Source organism: Lactuca virosa, chromosome 7 (genome assembly GCF_052849685.1).
Source record: "Lactuca virosa cultivar CGN04683 chromosome 7, Lactuca_virosa_CGN04683_v6, whole genome shotgun sequence".
In the NCBI taxonomy this organism is placed as follows: Eukaryota; Viridiplantae; Streptophyta; class Magnoliopsida; order Asterales; family Asteraceae; genus Lactuca; species Lactuca virosa.
The window spans coordinates 202440340-202459433 of NC_136432.1; the positions used below are offsets into that span (position 1 = coordinate 202440340).

Here is a 19094-nt window from a genome sequence, read left to right on the forward strand (position 1 = left end):
AATTATTGATTTAACTTGTTAATTAGGAATAAATGTTGATAGTTTAAAATTTATTTTCCTTGAATTCATTTTTATAATTTTGATTATTATAAGATAATATTAGAAGCTTCATAATTATTTTATAGAATTTTTAAGGTTAAAGTTTATAAATGTGAGTTTTTAGGGCATTTAGGGTTTTTAGGGTCTTGAGATTTAATAAATATTTGGATATCAAGATAAATTGAATTATTTGAGATTTCAATTTATGTTAGAGTTTCATAACTCTTTTCTAGTTAAAAATAATGTTTGTAATTTATTTTTATCGATTTATTGGCATTCTATGTAGTGGTTTCGAGATTCAAGCGAAATTGAGGAATCAAGTATACTAGTCCTAGTTTTCAACTCTAACTTAAGTTCCAACGAGACTAGGACCTCATTTCTACCACTAGGTCAAGTGCATGATGCGTGTATATGATTCATGAAAAGGTGTTCGAGTCAAAGAATGACCCGAATATGGATAGTCTCTAAAGTTAAGTAGTTATAGAATTCACATATCAATGTGAAATCTATGCACACTATCCATTGATTCTAATTGTTACCAAGTTTCTAGTAGGTTATAACTTAGCTTCTAGTTACTAAGTCTAGTATGTGTAGTGCCTATATGTGCAACTAAGTTTAGTCAAATCTAAAACCGACTTGAATTTTGACGACTGTCACAGGGAAGTCAAGAGAACTAAGCAAAGCCGTATCCCAATAGTGAAGGTTCGCTGGAATGCAAAGCGGGGACCTTAATTTACTTGAGAACGGGAGGATCAAATGAAACAAAAGTATCCTCATCTATTTCCCTAGTCCTAGGATATCTCTATAGTCTTAATTCCGGGACGAAATTCCCGCTAACTGGGGGGGGGGGGGGGGGGATAATGTAACAACCCGTTATTTCAAATCAATGTAATAGTTTAGACCAATCATTGTAACTCGTTTTTTTGAAATAATAAAAATATATTAAATTAAGATGAAAATAAGCGTCAAAAATAAATTGTTTAATAAACCCAATATCTATAAATAAAGTGATAGTGTTCGTATCAAAGATTTCTGAAAATATAAAGAACACTGAAATCCGAGTTATAACGAAGAAGTTATGACCCATCGAAGTTCCGCGACGGAACCGTCACGACATTAGGTGTCATAAAAAGTGAGTTTTTGATAAAAAAAAAAAAACGCTTTTTAGCCTTAACCATCTAAATGAAAGTCGTAGAATACCTTAAACCGTGAGCGTACATAAAAAGAACGTCTAAATCTGACTACGTATGAATAAGTTATGATTTTTATAAGATTCGGCACAGCAGTATACAGCCCAAAAATCGAATTAGAGATCGAGCGATTTTTAGACGACACAACCTAAACGAGAATCGAAGATCTCGTCAATAGTAATTCAAAGGTAAAAAGACAGACGAAAACGGATTCGGATAAAGAAGTTATGAAATTTTAACGGACTTTTCCTGTCCCGGCCTGTTAAAAATATAACTTTAAAAATAAAGTCAAAGTTAACCGACGGAGTCTAAACGAAAGTTATAGAGAATGGTCTCACCTACGCGTGGATATAAAGAACCGTAAAAAACAGAGCTCGTATGCAAAAGTTACGACCTACCGAAGTTTCAGCTAACTTAGAGCTTGACACGTGTCAGACACCTGGTCTGACCAGGCTCACGACGTGAGCAGGTAAAACTCACGACGTGAGTTAAGAAAACGACTCCTCTCAAGCCTAGTACTCAGACGGCAAGTCTACGGAGTGATTCATCAAGGACTCACGACGTGAACAGTAACTTCTCACGACGTGATGACACAACGAGACACCCTCCAAGCTAGGAACACAGATGTCGGGACTACGAGCTGATCAGGACCGGACTCACGACGTGAGCCATAAAAGCTCACGACGTGAGCTTCAAAATTTCGGACTATAAATAGAGGGTTCGCCCTCTTCACTTGGGTTACGAAAATTATATCACTTCTACTCTTTCTTACATTGCTTTAAGCCTCCCAAACACCCCCTTAACACCCAGTCGAAACTATGTCCGCATAAAACCCGGTTTTTCATCAGAAACTCACAATTTCTTCAAGAAAAGTCTTTCCTAGAAACAAAACGCTGCCCGAATCACCACTCATCAAGTGAGTTCATACCCCTGCGTTTTTACTATTTTTCACTGTTTTAGGGGGGGGGGGGATACAAGTCTAACACAAGAATATTGTGTTTACAAATAAAATGATTTCTAAATATTTTCAAAATGACATTAAGTCACTGAAACTCTTAAATATTGTTAAACTCTTTTAAATGTTTCATAAACTCTTTTAAATGTTTTATAAACTCTTCAATCAGTGTCATTACCCTTTGTAACACGTTGAGCAAAGGGGTACATTCATGAACAGTCATACTAAACATAATATACATATAAATTATAATAGGTATAATTTATGATACAAAAACTCTATTTTTACTAGTCAAGTATACAAGGTTAACTACTTTGTTAAGACAATGATACAATTCAAAGCTATACAAGTATGTACAATTCATTTTATATTATACTAGAAAAAGAATATACTATCAGTCATTTATTGCAGAATGAATGTGCATTAATATTATACTCGTAATCGTCAATATGGTTTTTGTGATTCTAAGTTCATTAGCTTAATTATTTAAGCGACACTCCAGAATCTCCTAACAGAGAGCGAGACAAATGTATATAGATCTATACGGGATTGACTATCCCGCACTCAAACTGTTAGCTACAGTTAGGCAGAAATGTCATATGGGTGACAAATGTCGTTACAGTTCCGGCGGCTACAAAGCGTCGTATCAGGCTTATTAGTCTTAGTATTGTTATAATAAACTCACAAAAAAGATATGAACAAATAATACGATTAGTGTATAAATAATTAAACCAAAGAGTACGAATACAAATTACTGGTTTTACAATAATACGATTTACAATATTACATTAAAAAGTATAATTACAGAACTTGGAAAACATAAACAAAACAGAAAACATTCTTCTTATAGTTTTATTGTGAACTAAAACTATTTTATACTATTTTATAAGTACAATAACACTTATACATAACGGTTTTATGGTATTAAAACTACTTTTCAGTTGTAATAGAAAATTTTGGATTTTCTGGAAATAGTAAACATATTCGTTATTTCAAGGAACGGAAAACAAACTTTTAAACATAAACAAACTTTCAAAATACTTGTATTATCAGGAAACCAGTAGACAGGTACATCCCCAAGCTTTTGAGGAGACGGAGCAGTGTCGTGTTGCGTCTTTTGTCTTTTGCTATATCTACTTTTTGGTGTCAATATACAATGTTTGAACACTTATGTAAAACCCGCGGACGTTTCCGTCGTTCAGGTTTGGGGGTGTGACATCTTTTTGCACACGCATGGCGCATCTTGATGTTGTAAGTTGAAGCCATGTTGATGCAGTATCATATGATATTAGGCATTTTCTTTAATGGATTCGGTTCACGAAGCAGAAATTAGGTCTTTCTTTCAATAGTTTCTTTGAGGGAATAATGCAACTGCACAAGACAAAGACAGGGAGACAATTGGTAAGATAATAAAACTTTTTTATTCACAAAGTCATAGACAGATGAAAACCAAAACGTACCTCACACCAAAACGTGAAGGACAATCGTCACTAGTACGTACTAGACCACCACTTTTGGATATGTCCTGTTCAAGAATATAACCGATAAGTAAAAAAATAAAATAAAAAAGATCAATGACCATGCATGTCCACAATTTTTAGTGTTTCATAAAAGAAATGGAAAAGTTATCAACAAAGCCAAGGGACTTACATGTCCACAATTTTTAGTTCAACAAGGGAATGACAAACCGACAAAGATACAGAAAGTGTTATCTTATCCTTCATTCTAATTCTCTAAAGTTGCAAACTTCTCAAACGCGACCTTGCAATTACAACATACAGTGTCAATAGAATAGATACTTTATATATACTTGTAGTTTCTTTCCAAAATAATGAAAACATACCCAGCTACACCACCATTCGCACTCAAAGAACTCAAGCAAGAGCCTGTTAAGAAAGGTGGATCCTCTCTATGTCCGAACTCTTCATCATCCGATTCATCATCATCGCTTGTATAATAAGGCCACATTACATCAGGCTTAATAGACCTTAAGTTGAACAAGTAGATATTATTTATTAGTAAGCGTGTGCATATTATACACTCTTGAACGAAAACACAAGAATCATAAGAGGGAAGAGAAATTACTGAATCGCACTTCCAGCTAGTTGAATGATTGTAGATACCATTGCATCTTTGTTCTTGGGGTCTTTGCTCTTGGGTTTGATCTTGGGTGCTAAAGTACCCAAGTTAATATTAGTATAACACAAAGGATCTATGGCGCACTTCTTACCAAAAAAAAAAAAAAAAAAAAAAACGTTGCTTTTAAACCAAATAGGTTTTAGGGATAACGACCAATGCGGGCCTTTTTTGATTGGTTTTAATGAAATCAAATTATTATTTTAGATTTTGGTTTTAAAAGTTCAAAGTATATAACAATTTATTATTATTTACTTACATTTATTGAAATTTAGTGTGGATTATCATCTATTGTGTTAACGAGAACGTAATGTTGCGTCAGATACCATGTTGATAATAAGGTAATATGTAAATTCACACAACTTGAAAACCCACAAGTGAATTACACTACACCTTAAAAACATCGCAAAAAAAAAAAAAAGGAATTCGACATAAACAGAACTTAGAAATCATAAAATTCATGAATCAGAGATACAAAAACAGAGTTTGATTCAACTATTGAGTAAAAGATGAAGGCCTTCCATGAAAGTTTAACATTTAGATCTAGAGTCCGTCAAAGTATCTCATATGATCTTCAAATGTCTCCCCATGCCTAATTTTTGCCACAGATCCATCTTCATCAACCTTCATTAACAACATTTTTATAAACACTATTCAGAAACTTGATAGAGAAATATGCAAAAAAACAAAAATTAAAATATTTATTGTTAATATGCAAACTCGAGAGAATCATGAACATATTTATTGTTACAAATTAAAATATGGTGTTTGAGTTGAAAAATCAAAGATGAAAAAACATACCCAATACTCAGGTGGGCGCATCTTAAGGTTGTAAGTTGAAGCCATGCTCATGCAGTATGCACCTGCATCATGAACTACAAGCCCAGAACCCTGTAAACATCAAATTCTCATCATTAATCATTTATTATACAGAAAATCAAAATGCAAAAAAAAAAATAATAATAATAAATAAAAAATTATATTAATAAAGAACAAAGGAGGTAGAATGTACACTGGCTGGAGCAGGAAGGTCCCTGTCCTTCCCCAAGAAATCGGCTGACTCGCAAACGGGGCCCACCACATCAAAAGTTGAAACAGCAGAATCAGTTGGTGGAGGTGAAACCAGTTCTATGTGCTGCATTTATATATATATATATATATATATATATATATATATATATATATATATATATATATATATATTTAAAACTAAAATCAATATTCTAATGATTTAATGGATTAAGCCAAAAAAAGACATGGCTTAATGTATTAAGACACCAACCATTTACCAATTTATCCTTATTATTTCTCTGCAACTCCTTTCACACTAAAATTAATGAATATTGTTTAAATTGACGAATATTGTGAATATTGTTTGTTTGATCATAATGGAAAACTAATCATTGAGTCTCATTCAGACATTTTACTCATTAGTCACTTTACACATTTAAGGATGTTTCTTTTAACTTAATGTAAAATGATCAACTTAATAGAAAAAGTCTAGAAAATGAGGCTTTCTCCCTTAGGTGCTAACTTTTTACAAATTCTCCCTCATTTAATATCAAAAAGACCTTGTATATTGTGTTTTATCCGGATTAAACCTCAACTTTATTGTTTTCCAGAAAAAGACCTTGTATTTTCCAATTTTTTCGATTTGGCCCTTTTAGCAGTTTTTTTTCGAAAAAACTTGTCAACTGTGAGGGTTTTTTTGGGAAAAAAATAAAAAGTTTTAGAGGATTTTTGGGAAAAATTAAAGGGTTGTATGCAAAAAAGTCCCGTTATTTTAGGAAAATTTCTGATAAAGTCATAAATGTTTTTTAGCAGAAAAGTCTCGTTATTTTGAGAAAATCACATAATCTGTCATTTCTTGTTAAAATACAAAAAAGGACTTTTTTTTTTGTTAATTTGGGCAAAATGTTAAATAATCGGGACTTTTCTATTAAAAAAAAATAGGACTTTATCAAAAAATTTCCCAAAATAATGGGATTTTTCTGCATAAAACCAAAATTTAAAGGGTTGAGGGTTTTTTTCGGAAAAAAAAAAATAAAAGTTAAGAGGATTTTTTCCAAAAAATGAAAAAAAATACAAGGTCTTTTTCAGGAAAACAATAAAGTCGAGACTTAATCCGCAAAAAACCCAATAAGAAGGTCTTTTATGATATAAACCCTTTATTTTTCCTTTCATTTCCCAAAAAGTGTAATATTTTACAAGCAACATTATTAAAAAAAGAGATGACAACAAAAAAGCCCTTAAGTTTGGCAGAAATATGCGGATTTTAGGTTCACTAAAACCAAATGTTTACAACTTTTTTTTTCAATTTTACCCTTTTGTGTATTTCTGGTTCATTAAAGCCCTTAAGTTTGGCAGAAATGTTGGGTAAATCTACAAAAGGGTAAAATTGAAGAAAAAGTTGCAAACATCCAATTTTATTGAACCTAAAAATCGGTACATTTCTACCAAACTTGAGGGCTTTAATGTCATTTTCATTTAAAAAAAGGATTAAAGTAAATAATACAAGTGAGAAAATCTTACTTGATAAGCATCATATAGACTAGGGCGAATAAGTTCAGCCATGCTTCCATCAATCACAATAAAGTTCTTTGTGCCATTTGTTTTCACACCAGTGACACGATTCACAAGACAACATGTATTTGCAATTAGCGACCTCCCAGGTTCAATTATAAGATTCAGATTTCGCGACAAAACCAACTCCCTAACCTTAACCAAATCAAACATAAAAACAATATAAACGATTTGATATCAATTATTTAAATATATATTTAAAAAAAAATAGAACTCTTACTGTGTCAATGAGATCCCTGGGTGTAGGAAGAACAGTACCAGTATGATAATAATCAATCCCAAGACCACCTCCAATATTTAAATAATTAATATCAAATCCTTGAGCTCGAATTTCGTCTATAAACTTCACCATAATTGATGCAGCATCTCTGAAAATGTCAACCTAAAAAAGACGGTCAAAGTCAAACCTTGGTCAACACACAAGGGTAGATGATAATATGATACTTTACAATACCTTGGTGATGGTGGATCCAAGATGGCAATGAGCGCCAACTAGCTTAAGTTCATCGGGGTATGACTTCACAGCATCTAGAAACCATTGCAATTTCTCGTTTCTTATACCGAATTTGGAGTTTTTGTTTCCAGTTGCAACATAAGGATGGACCTATTTAAAATCGATTATATATTCACATTATAGAGATGAAAGATTTGAATTCGATATGAGAAAGGGAATCACAAACCTGAGGGTCAACATCGGGATTGATTCTAAGCAATACGTTAACCTTCTTCCCTGCGATTCTTGCTGCAGATACAATGTTGTCCAAATCAAATTCACTGTCGATGTTGACAAATACGCCTTCTTGAGCAGCAAGAACAAGATCATCCAAAAGCTTCCCGTTTCCATTGAAAATACACCTATTATTCGCATCAAACCACATAAAAATCGAATCAAAATTCGCCAAATAGTTATTACTAGTTCATGAAACTGAAAAATAAGTACCTGGTAGGATCAAAACCAGCACGAATGGCCAATCGGAGCTCATTTCCACTAACCAATACAGCCCCACAACCCAAACTCTTCAAATGTTGTAAAATCAAGAAGTTGTTATTGGCTTTAATTGCATATCCGATAATCGAATTCAATCCCTCCAAAGCATCCTTATAAGCCTCAACGTTTCTAGTTATCTGAGGTTTACTGTAGAGATAAAAGGGCCTTCTTTCAACGGTCTCCATGACTTCTTGAACTTTAAGACCCTCACAATACAAATAGCCATCGTCTTTCTTGGTGAAGCAATGTTGAAATTTCTGAGTTGCTGGAGGTTTTTGTGATATGACAGCTCGGATAGCGAGTGTTTTGGAACCGGGTTTATAAGAAATTAAGGTTTTGGGAGTGATCGGCTTTGAAGATTGATTTAGGGTTTTGGCAAAAGAGAGTGATTGAAATTGAAGGTGGGAAGAAGAGGCCGCCGCCGCCATTGGTGAGGGGAAAGTAGTGCACTGTTTCCTCTCCAAATAGGAGCAAGGGTTTTTACGAGTTAGGTAGCTTTAAAACGTTTGTATAATTTAATAATAACACGTGTTGGTTACCATTTTGATTTTTTGTTTTTATTTTGATTTTTTTTAAAGATATAATACCATAAAAAACCTTAATTTTGGTCGAAAATATTGGTTTTATTTTCTGATAGATTTTTGGTTTGTTTATGTCACAAACTTATCATTTTTTTGTCGGTTTTGTCATTTTTACCTGTAATATCAGGTTTCCAAGTTACCACAAAATATTATTTGCAAAAAAATCCTTAAATTTACAAATATATCGCAAAGAAACCTTTAAGGGAGGAGGGAGTCATTCCCTCCCAACCCACTGAACCCACTGTGACATCACTTTTTCTCTTTTGTTTTTCTTCATCTTTCCGAACCCACAACACACGGAAATCATATCTTTTTGAACCCACTCAACCCACTCAATTAAAAAAAATACAAAACAATCAAATGTAAAATCTTAATTAGCAATAGAGTTATCGGCGGTACCACTTCCGCTTCAACGAGTGGGTTGATTGGTTTCACTAACCCACTTCATCATCTCTCTCTACTTTCTATTTCTTATTTTCTCTTGTACCATGTGTTTTAAAACTTGTACCTTAGTTGTTTTGTATTTTTTTAATTGAGTGGTTCAAAATGATAGGATTTCCGTGTGTTGTGGGTTCGGAAAGATGAAGAAAAATAAAAGAGAAAAATTGATGTGATAGTGGGTTCGGTGGGCTGGGAGGGAACGACTCCCTCCTCCCTAAGAATATAAATCTTAATAATGGTCTGGAATATGTCATTAAGGATTCTCGAAGTGACATCGTGTCTTATAAAGACCAAATGAAATAAAGTACTTCTTTGTAAAGTTAATATATTTCAATTGGGAATTGCCTTAGATAAGTCGTTGTGCTATTAACATTCTTTGTTCCTTATATCTTATTTTTAACAACTCTACAAAAAGATATTCGACATGTGCTCATCAATTGTTAAGTAACATCCCATTTTTTTTAAAGATAAGTCGTTGGTGTGATATATGTATGTCTACTTTTTTTTCTTATTTGTAATTTACGTGGGTTTTTGGATTCGTTGTATATATTTATGGCCCGTAAATCAGTTTTGGAGGTGATCATAGTCATTACGTGGTGGCATTATTTCCATACAGTTATTTTTTTAATAGAAAATAAAAATATTTTATATGTTTAAAAGGTTTGTATTTTAGAATAATAATATATCATAATTTTTTATAAAAATAAATATAGTTGTATATGTTATTATTTCTAAAAGGGAAATTGTCAGAAAAGTTCTAATATTTTCAGAAAAGTTCCAATCCCAAATTTTATATTTTGAACAGAAAAATCTCGATTATTTCATTTTTGCTTAAATTAACAAAAAAAATCATTTTTCCTTTTAACGGGAAATGACATATTATCGTGTAAAATCAAATAATCGGAACTTTTCTATTCAAAAAATAAAATTTATAATTAAAGTGAAACTTTTATTAAAATATTGAAACTTTTCTGACAATTTCCCTTTCTAAAACACAAACATAAATATTTCATATGTTTAAAATGTTTAACTATTTTAGCATAGTTAATAATTAGCTAACAGAAGTTTTTTAATTTTGTTTTGAAAAAGTTAAGTATTAATTAAGAAATATATTTAACATTTGATAAAATTTATATTGCTTTGATATAAACTTTTATTATTTAAATTTTAAAAACTATTTAGTTTTATCAAATTTTGAATATATATTTCTATTTTATATGTTTATAATCTTAAGGGTTTTTTGCAAAATATATGTAAACTTAAAGGTTTTTTCGCAAATAATATTTTATGGTAACTTGAAAACCTACTATTACAGGTAAAAATGGCAAAACCGATAAAAAAAATGACAATTTTGCGGCATTAACGAACCAAAAATCCGTCAGAGGATAAAACTGGCATTTTCCGCTAAACTTAAGGCTTTTTATAACATTATCCCTATTTTTAAAGTGATAATGTGAATGGGTAATATATTTTTTGATTTTTATTTATATGTAGTCATTGAGTTATTTTCGTCCATATTTACCCATTCAACATATTAAACAATACACATTCAATCTTTATGATTAGTTACTCCAGGTAAGCCGAGAAAAATGATTTAAAAGGGTATTATATTTCTCATTTTGTACACGTTTAGTCCTTCATATTTTTTTGCACATTTAGCCATTAATATTTTTTATTGCAAAATAAATCATTGTTGTTTATGTACACATTCAATACTTATGAGTGATTTTTTAGGTTTTTCTCATGTCATCCCACGTGGTACAATCATTAACGAGGTGTTTGGGGTTGTTGATGCTTATGTCCAGCACGACATGAGCTATCTGGTTGCTTATGTCTTGTGGTTTGGCTTAGGTTTTGTGTTCTGAATGTCGTAACTTTTTTCATACGATCTCAGATTTTAACGATCTGTATATCCACACATTCGTATTTAAGTCTACTACAACTTTCGTTAAGATTACTCCCGTTAAAATTTAATATATTTTTACTTACGATTTAATAAAAAAATATTCATAAATTCATATATAACGCATGTGTAACGTCCCAAAAATTATAAGTGGAAAATTTTCTTTAAATCAATAAAAAAAACAACCATTCATTTAACTAGAAATCCCATCAGAGTATAAAAATATGTCATATAGTCATCAGAGTACAAAACAAGTCAAATCATGCAGAACACTGGTGGATGCGGTACAATCATGTCGAGCTCTTCCATCCAGAATGGGAAGCACCTGAAACCATAAACATGAAACTGTAAGCATGAAGCTTAGTGAGTTCCCTAAAATACCCGGTACCATACATAACCTTGGGCCCCGCTCACCCATCGGTCCCAGCCCATCATAACACTCCCTGCCCAACATACACATGCAAAAGTCACAAAGACAGCTAACATCCTACATAACACAATCTACGGGTCTCACCCAACAAGCAAAACAGGCCCAGCCCAACATACAGATAAAAGGCTCAACATATCATACACATGCAAGGGTCATAAGGACAGCTAACATCAAACCTAACACTACTAGTGGATCGGTATTAGTGCCTTCAACCCAAGAGTACAGTGAAGAGAGTCACTTGACCTACAAAGCCGACTAAAAACTCAACTCAATACCATGCGGACCACAACTAACAACTCTCGCTATCAAATGATGTCACACCCCCGGCCGAGGCGGCGGAACATGTCGGGCTGTGCGACTAAGTTCATGGATCACAAGTAAACTGAATATATAACACAAGTACAACAATAAACAAAATAGCATTCATGTTCCATGTTGATATTTGAATACAAGGTTTTTACAAATAATAATAATAATATATGAATTGCGTTAACAAATAGGCAGATAATACAACAGCTAGTAACTATGCCACCTGTAATCCAATCCATCTTGAATTTTGTTTAGTGATTTCCTAAGAATACATGTAATTTTGAGGGTCAACACAAGGTTGGTGAGAGTTACATGTTTTCTGCTAACAGTAGTAATACTTTTAAAAAGGTCTAAAAGTGTTTTATTTGTATGTATAACAATAGTTAAAACTGTGTTTGCAAAGAGTATTTGAAAGCCAAAATGTATCTTTGTATAAGTAAATCCATACTTAAAATTGTGTTTATAACGAATCTTTGAAAGCCCAAATGTATCTTTGTATAAGTAAATCCATACTTAAAAATATGTTTTATAAGAATCCTTAAATATACTTGAAAACCAAATTGTATTGTTACATAAGTAATTTCATAATTAAAAATAGTTTTGAAAGCAACCAAGCCTATGGTTTGTAGTGAGAGAGAGAGAGAGAGAGAGAGAGAATCCAGTTAATGTTTATAGTGAGTCCTATAACCAAGCTATGTGACTGAATGTACCCCCTAAAACGCTTCATTGGACGTTGTAGTAACAATTGTAGACACTTATCACCCGTTTCGATTGATCGGTTGATGTTGTAGTTAGCAACCGCAGGTGGGGATGACAACCCCATATAGATCTATACATATGTATCTCGTTTCGAAGATTAACAGTTATAGTAGTGTGGGTATGCCAAGTGTTTTTGACTCAGCTAATGAATATAGTCTCACTAAAAAAAGCCCTTAACTAATGTATGTGAATAGCTCTCAGCCCTAATTTAATGTTGGATTAGGTATCTAAGCCCATAACTATTTTGGTATGTACTTGACCCAATTATGAGCATGGTCCTTTTGGGTTGCCTTCACCATACCAACTGATAGGATGAATTATGGAGAAAGAGGATTAATTATGATTTATTAATATATTATGGGAATAATATATTAAAGAGAAATCATATTATTTAATTAATATTGATCAAGAATTAATTTAGTATTAATTTTGTGGTCAAAAGAGATTAATCAAATTAAGGGGAATGATACTGTAATTATAAGATAGTTACAAAGTTGGGCTTATGATCCATAAGGAAGCAATGGATGAATTCTATATGGGAGTCCATGTAGAAATCGTCCAAGGGGGACTTCTGGAAGGATCTTTGGGCTGCTTAAGGACTAAGCAACTGGATTAGGGTTTCCTAGTTGATAACCCTAGAAGCCTACCTATAAAAGGAACCCTATAGGCCACCAAAATCGTCCCTTACCTTCTGAGAGAGCCCTTGGACGATTTTGTGCCTCCTTCTCCCTCTCCTAAGTCATCTTGTTGCCAATGGTGTTTGTGACTCCATTAGAGGTGCAACACTTGGGGCACTAAGCTTTCAAGGGTCAAGGAGTTCTTGTTATTACTACATAACAAGAAAGGTATGATCTAAACCCTAGTTTATATGTCAATTTGATTGTTATATGCTAGTTCATAGGTTCATTGCTTTGGTATTCAATGTTGTTATGTTCATAGTAGAAAACTTACATCAAAGCAATTAGGGTTGCATGAACACCATAGGAATGATGTTTTGCTCATAACCCTATAGTGGTATCATAGCGTAGGTCGTTTTTCTAGTGAATAGATGCAAAAGTGAACTGCCAAAGATCAAGAAAATTGAAATTTTTGCATTCTGACAGGCTAACTCGCCGAGTCCATGTATGGACTCGACGAGTTCCATAGTGGACTCGACGAGTCCAGGGCTCAGGTACGGGGAATTTCGATTTTCTGGCCAGATTTTGATTGGGATAGTTACCAAAACTTCTTTTTCTTGCCTAAAATCGATTTTTATGATTGGTAATGGATATCCTCATCAAAATTGGTGGATTTGGTTAAATATGGATAATATAGGATTATTATAAGTCAAATATTTAACCTAATAATTTTGTAAAAGTTTCAAATTACACCCCTTAGGTTTTATAGTTTAAATTTGAACTTAAATATATTAGTTTTTGAAATTTAAATAGTATTAATTTTGAAATTTATAATTTTGTCCTCAAGTTTTAGAATTTATAATTTAATTAAAAGGTATTAATTTTGAAATATTAAATTCTAAAACTTTAGTATTTGAATAGTTCAAATTACACCCTTATGGTTTTAATAAATTAAATGCTTAATTAAAAGAGAAAATTAATAAATCCATAATGACATGGTTTAAGTTTAATCAAATTAAAGGTTTAATTTATTAATAGTTTAAACCACCTAGTATTTTAAAAGTATAAAATACACCTTATACTATATAACATTTAAAAGTTTAACATATTATATATGTATGAGTAAAAGGTCAGTCTTACCGTTAGTAGGCCTCATTCACGAAGTTGGTCTACAAGGGGTGTTTAAGGAAATTGCCTATAAAATGGCGATTGAATAGGTATCCACTCTTACCCACCGCACTCTTGACTAGTGGAGGGTCGTTAGCCGAACGGGTAGGATAGGACACAATCTTCCATTATAAGTATAATGAAATACGAAGTAACTAAACTCCTTTATAAATTCCCAAATCTTAGTTACTTTAGAAAAAATGTGGAATTGGTGCTAATCCATGAAATTTCACATTGCACCTTGTTGGTCGTTAGTGGAACATGTGTGGTTAACCGGCACACTAATATGGGACCAATGAAGGATGGCAATGGGTAGCTCGTAGATTATCATAGATCAATGGAGCGTGTGTGGTTAACTGGCACATTGATTAGGTGATGACATCTTCGAGAGTACCAAGCTAATTTGCATGGTTATCCACACCTTGTTTGTGATCCTCGGCATGCCAGTCACAAACATGAAGGGCATAATCGAGATTAAACATGCCATTGAAAAGTTCAATTAATCTCAAAAGATCTAGGAGTTTCAATTCATTTAAAACCTAATATTCAATTTTCGTTTTTCATGGTGGAAATTGGTAAATCGTCATTTACCTACCTTCAAATATTCTGCAGCTGAATTACGGCATCCCTCTTCCGAGTTGTAGAATATTGTGTTGGGTCCTAGCATTAATATCTCATTTGGGTGTTTTATTAAGGACTCAATCAACTAACTTGAATTTCTCCCGTTTTGTAGATATCGAAATCTAACGACTATGGTCTTCCCAAACCTTTTGGAAAAGGCTTTCCACATGAAGATGATGTTCCACAATTGGATCATGGAAATGAGAATCATGCTTCACTTCCTCCACCTCCTTCAATAATTCTCCCTGACCCACAAGTTTGAAGGCTTGAAAAGTTCAAGATCACTCAAGACCTATTGGCAAAAAAGACATGAAGATGGGAAGTCTGTGTGTGCACACGTCTTAGAAATGAAGTCACACATTGACAAGTTGAAAATGATGGGTGTTGTTTTCCCGAGGAAGTTGGCTGTTGACTGGGTTCTTCAATCACTTCCTGACTCATATAGTGAGTTCATTAGAGAGTACTATATGATGGATCACGACGTGACCCTCATTGATTTGACTTATTTGCTTATTGCTGCTGAATCAGCAATGATTTGGCGCACTGATCTAGCAAATGTGTCTGGTAAGTCATCCTCCCAAACTTCCATGGACATTGATAATGGCAACGTTGGAAGTCCAGAAAAGTTTTCTCTGCGCAAGAGAAAGGCTAAGTCTGAGATTGTCTCGTACCCTATTCCAAAGAAGTCCACCTGTTTCTATTGCCAAGAGAAGGGGCATTGGTTACGAAGCTGTCGTATCTACCTCAAAGATCGTGAAGATGGGAGAGTCAAGATGTATGACTCTACTTCAGGTAAAATTCACTATCTAACTCTATTAAGTTCCTATTTGTAGATTCTTAATACATGATGTGATAAGATTGCATTTTGATGTTTTGTACGATCGAAGAAAAGAAAGGAAGCTTAAAGGAAGAAGAGTGTTGAGTCTGATCGCGAAGAAATGGATTTCGATCGCATGGTTCGATGATTGGATTTTTGAGCTGCTGCTAAGAGTTATGATAGATTGCTTAGGAATATGTAATAGCATAGTTTTCATTTGATTTTGCGTTGTAAGGACAAGTTTTTCCGCAGTTTAGATAAAAGAAAATTTTGATTTTTGTCTTATTTATCATGGTTGTCAAAATCGCGATCCTGATCGTAGGATCGTACGATCCTACGATCCTAGGTATGAAAACGATCCAGATCGTAAAAGGATCGTATTTGGGGTAGGATTGTAAGATCGTAGGTAGGATCGTAGGATCGAGATCCGATCCAATCCTACCTTCCCTTGATTTTTTTTTTTTTGCAAATGAATTTTTTTACCACTTTATGTCTTTTACCCTTTACCAAATTACCATTTATCATTTTTTATTGTGACTTATGACTATTATTTTGAACTTTTTATAACTTTTGAAGGAAAAATTAAATGTTTGAAATATTTTTCATGATTAAATATAGTATACATTGTTGTGTATTGGTCGATCCCGATCTTGCAAACCCAAAAACGATCCTAGGTAGGATCCCGATCTTGACAACCTTGTTATTTATATTTCCTTGCAATGACATTTGTGAAAATTGATGTTTGTATGTTTCTATTTTTAGCAATATGAATGTGATTCTTAATTATGTTATTTGTGATAGTGTCGAAAATTTACTAAATAAGGAAAGATTCTCATTGCCCAAGTTTCAATTGGACAGAAACTTGGAATCATATAACTTGTTTTGTGTGATGAATGAGAACCTTCGTATTTGGGAAATTAATACTAATTCCTTGACAAAGAGTCAAGTGAAATACTAGAAGATATAGTGCACATTGTTGTGTATTGGTCAGATCCACCACAAATAACAAAGAAGGCTATTCGTCATATTTTACTAAAGGTTAGTAAATATGGTTATGCTTACAAGATTAAGTACAATTCTAATACATTGAAAGGGTTCATTGTATAGCAGAACGAATAGAAAGAATCAATTAGGCAGAAAGATAAAAGTTTCTCCAATCTGAAAAGAAGGGAGAGTACTTTTGTATCGTGTTTTATGATCGTCCTAACCATATCGCAATTGATCCTCTAAACAGAGGAATTCGGAATTGTTGAAATGGTTAAAATCATAAAGGTGAATCATACTTCGTTCCAAAATCAAGTCTTAGAGTCATACTCCAAGATTGTGATTTGAGTGACACAATCTTAAGTAGGTTTACAACACTCATTAAATGTAGAGTAGGAAAAGTTTCTTATTTCCATACATTTGAAATCAGTAAATTGTGATGTATTGGATAAGACAAAGACCAATTAAGACCAATTGTGTGAAGTGTTTGTCATGATAAGAACCCGCACTAACTCTTGAATATTTATTTGTCAAGGAATGTTTCTTGACAAGAGAATATTATATGTCAAGAGGTCAGTGGGAGTCTTAATGTTCTTGAAAGGCTTCAAGAGCTAATAAAGGGTAAACCTATTGATAATCACTAGCACACGACTTGAGGTTTATAACCTATTGTGGTTGACATATTCTTGTTTCTGTGCCATTCCAGTTAAGTTAGCTGTGCATATGAGTTCTATGAGATCTCAATTGATTGCATAAGGCAGAGCACCTTGATCAAGTGAAAGTTCATTGACCAGTATGGGTGAAATGCTGAACAACTTGGAAGCAATCGTGGGCACTCGTGCTGCCATGAGGTAAGAAATTAAGATTGAACAAGGTTCAGTCCATATGAGTTTGATTTGTCACAAACATTGTCTTATGATTATGATTATGATTATGACAAATTAACATGGATAGGAACACATACGTCATAAAATCTAAGTGACAAGGTTTCTCTCCGCTTCATGAAAATGATTGTGAGAAAACGCTTTCACTAAGAAAGATCTTAAGAAGATAGCATTTGTGTAAATTGCATTCTGTAATTCGATTATGATTACGGAATCCCTCTTCATAGTTCGAATTGTGAGATTTGGCAATTAGGTTGAACATTCGAGACTTATTGCTATAAGTTCTAGAATTGTTTAGACTCACATATGAGTTATCTAAGGAAAGGTGTATGAGTTTGAGAAGCTTAGATAAAGTCTTATCAAAGCATCTCGTATCAGAAATATGAACCTTGGTTAAGAAAGTCAATAAGTATTGATTTCTAGAAGTCCAGCTGATTTCTGAATACATGTCAAAGCTAGTGGGAGCATAAGTGTTATGCTGGTAAGGAAATAATCATCATGTTAGTGGGAGCATGATTATTATGTTGCAAGTTAGCAATATTAATTATAGAAAACAAAAGTTTCGATTCGCAAAATTGCAGAGATTGAAAAGTTGTTTTGCTATAATTAAGGGAGAGAATATTATACTTCATTTCAAATCGAATTTAGTCAAAGAACATATATAAAAGTTATGTTGAAAAGATTCGACATAAGGAAATTCTATATATGACAATATTATAGCAAGAGACTGGTAAAAGTACCATGTCTTTATGTAAGACATTATGAATCATATCCAATACACTTTGGGTATAGGATCGATTGCATATGCCGTAATATTCATCCGTTCTGATTTTCCAAATGCCTAGGGCATTAAGAGGGAAAATGACCAGAACCGGATAGGACTAAAATTAAACAGCTGTCAAGGATAATCTAAGGTTTGCTAAGGATTGGTCGTTTGTAGGCAGTTGGAAGTATAGTAAATGATGGACCATATTGGCATTATTATGAGTAGATAGGAATCTATTTAGAATGGGTTGTCATATGGGAAATATGGAAATGTTTCCATAATAGGAGTTGGATATTAAGAATCTATGTAGATTAGAAACTTTTATGCAAGAAGGATGTTCAAAGGAATGTACTTTGAATGTGAGACTTCAAATCTATGGAATTGTCTTGTAACAATCTCCAATAGAGCACTTTGTAAATTCATTAGTAAAGTCTTGGTGACTTTGGTGCTATGACATTACAAAAGGATCATTGCATAAAATGTTACACTTGTGATAAGGATTGGGAAATGTGAAATGAGTATCATTGGAAATGTTTTCAATTGATCTGTTTCACAAAGTAAGGACACTAGGTAAACATAGTGTGCATGCTTGGAGCATGGCACAACTATTGGTATAATTCAAGTGTTAAGTTGATTATCCGAAACATTATACAATGAATAATGTGTAATCGATATGGTGATTAAATAATAAGTGTTTTATTTATACTCAAAGTTTGAGACCATATTGGATTCGATTATTCTTGTGCTTCACTTCGCATGTTTTGACTTCCAGAATAACTAGGTTATTCAAACATCCACAGTCGATCATACGTTGGAAGTAAGTATTGAGGCAAGACTGTCATGAATCTGTCTTTAGATTGTCTAAAGTGTTTAGACATAGCACAAGTCTGCTGCAGAGTTCATGAGTACTTCTGTAATAAGATT

The 19094-nt window shown here is 33.1% G+C and overlaps 1 protein-coding gene across 1 annotated transcript; it reads right to left on the minus strand.

The window, feature by feature from the left end:
• Window positions 1-4731: 4731 nt before the first annotated feature.
• LOC145124362 (diaminopimelate decarboxylase 1, chloroplastic-like) lies at window positions 4732-8380 on the minus strand. Its single transcript, XM_079059678.1, has 8 exons — window positions 7844-8380; window positions 7584-7758; window positions 7358-7507; window positions 7124-7285; window positions 6853-7038; window positions 5333-5455; window positions 5122-5211; window positions 4732-4944 (listed from the first exon to the last, which is right to left on the minus strand). Exons 1-8 carry the CDS (start codon window positions 8317-8319, stop codon window positions 4864-4866), a joined length of 1443 nt encoding a protein of 480 aa, XP_078915804.1. The 5' UTR covers window positions 8320-8380; the 3' UTR covers window positions 4732-4863.
• Between the last annotated feature and the right edge of the window lie 10714 nt (window positions 8381-19094).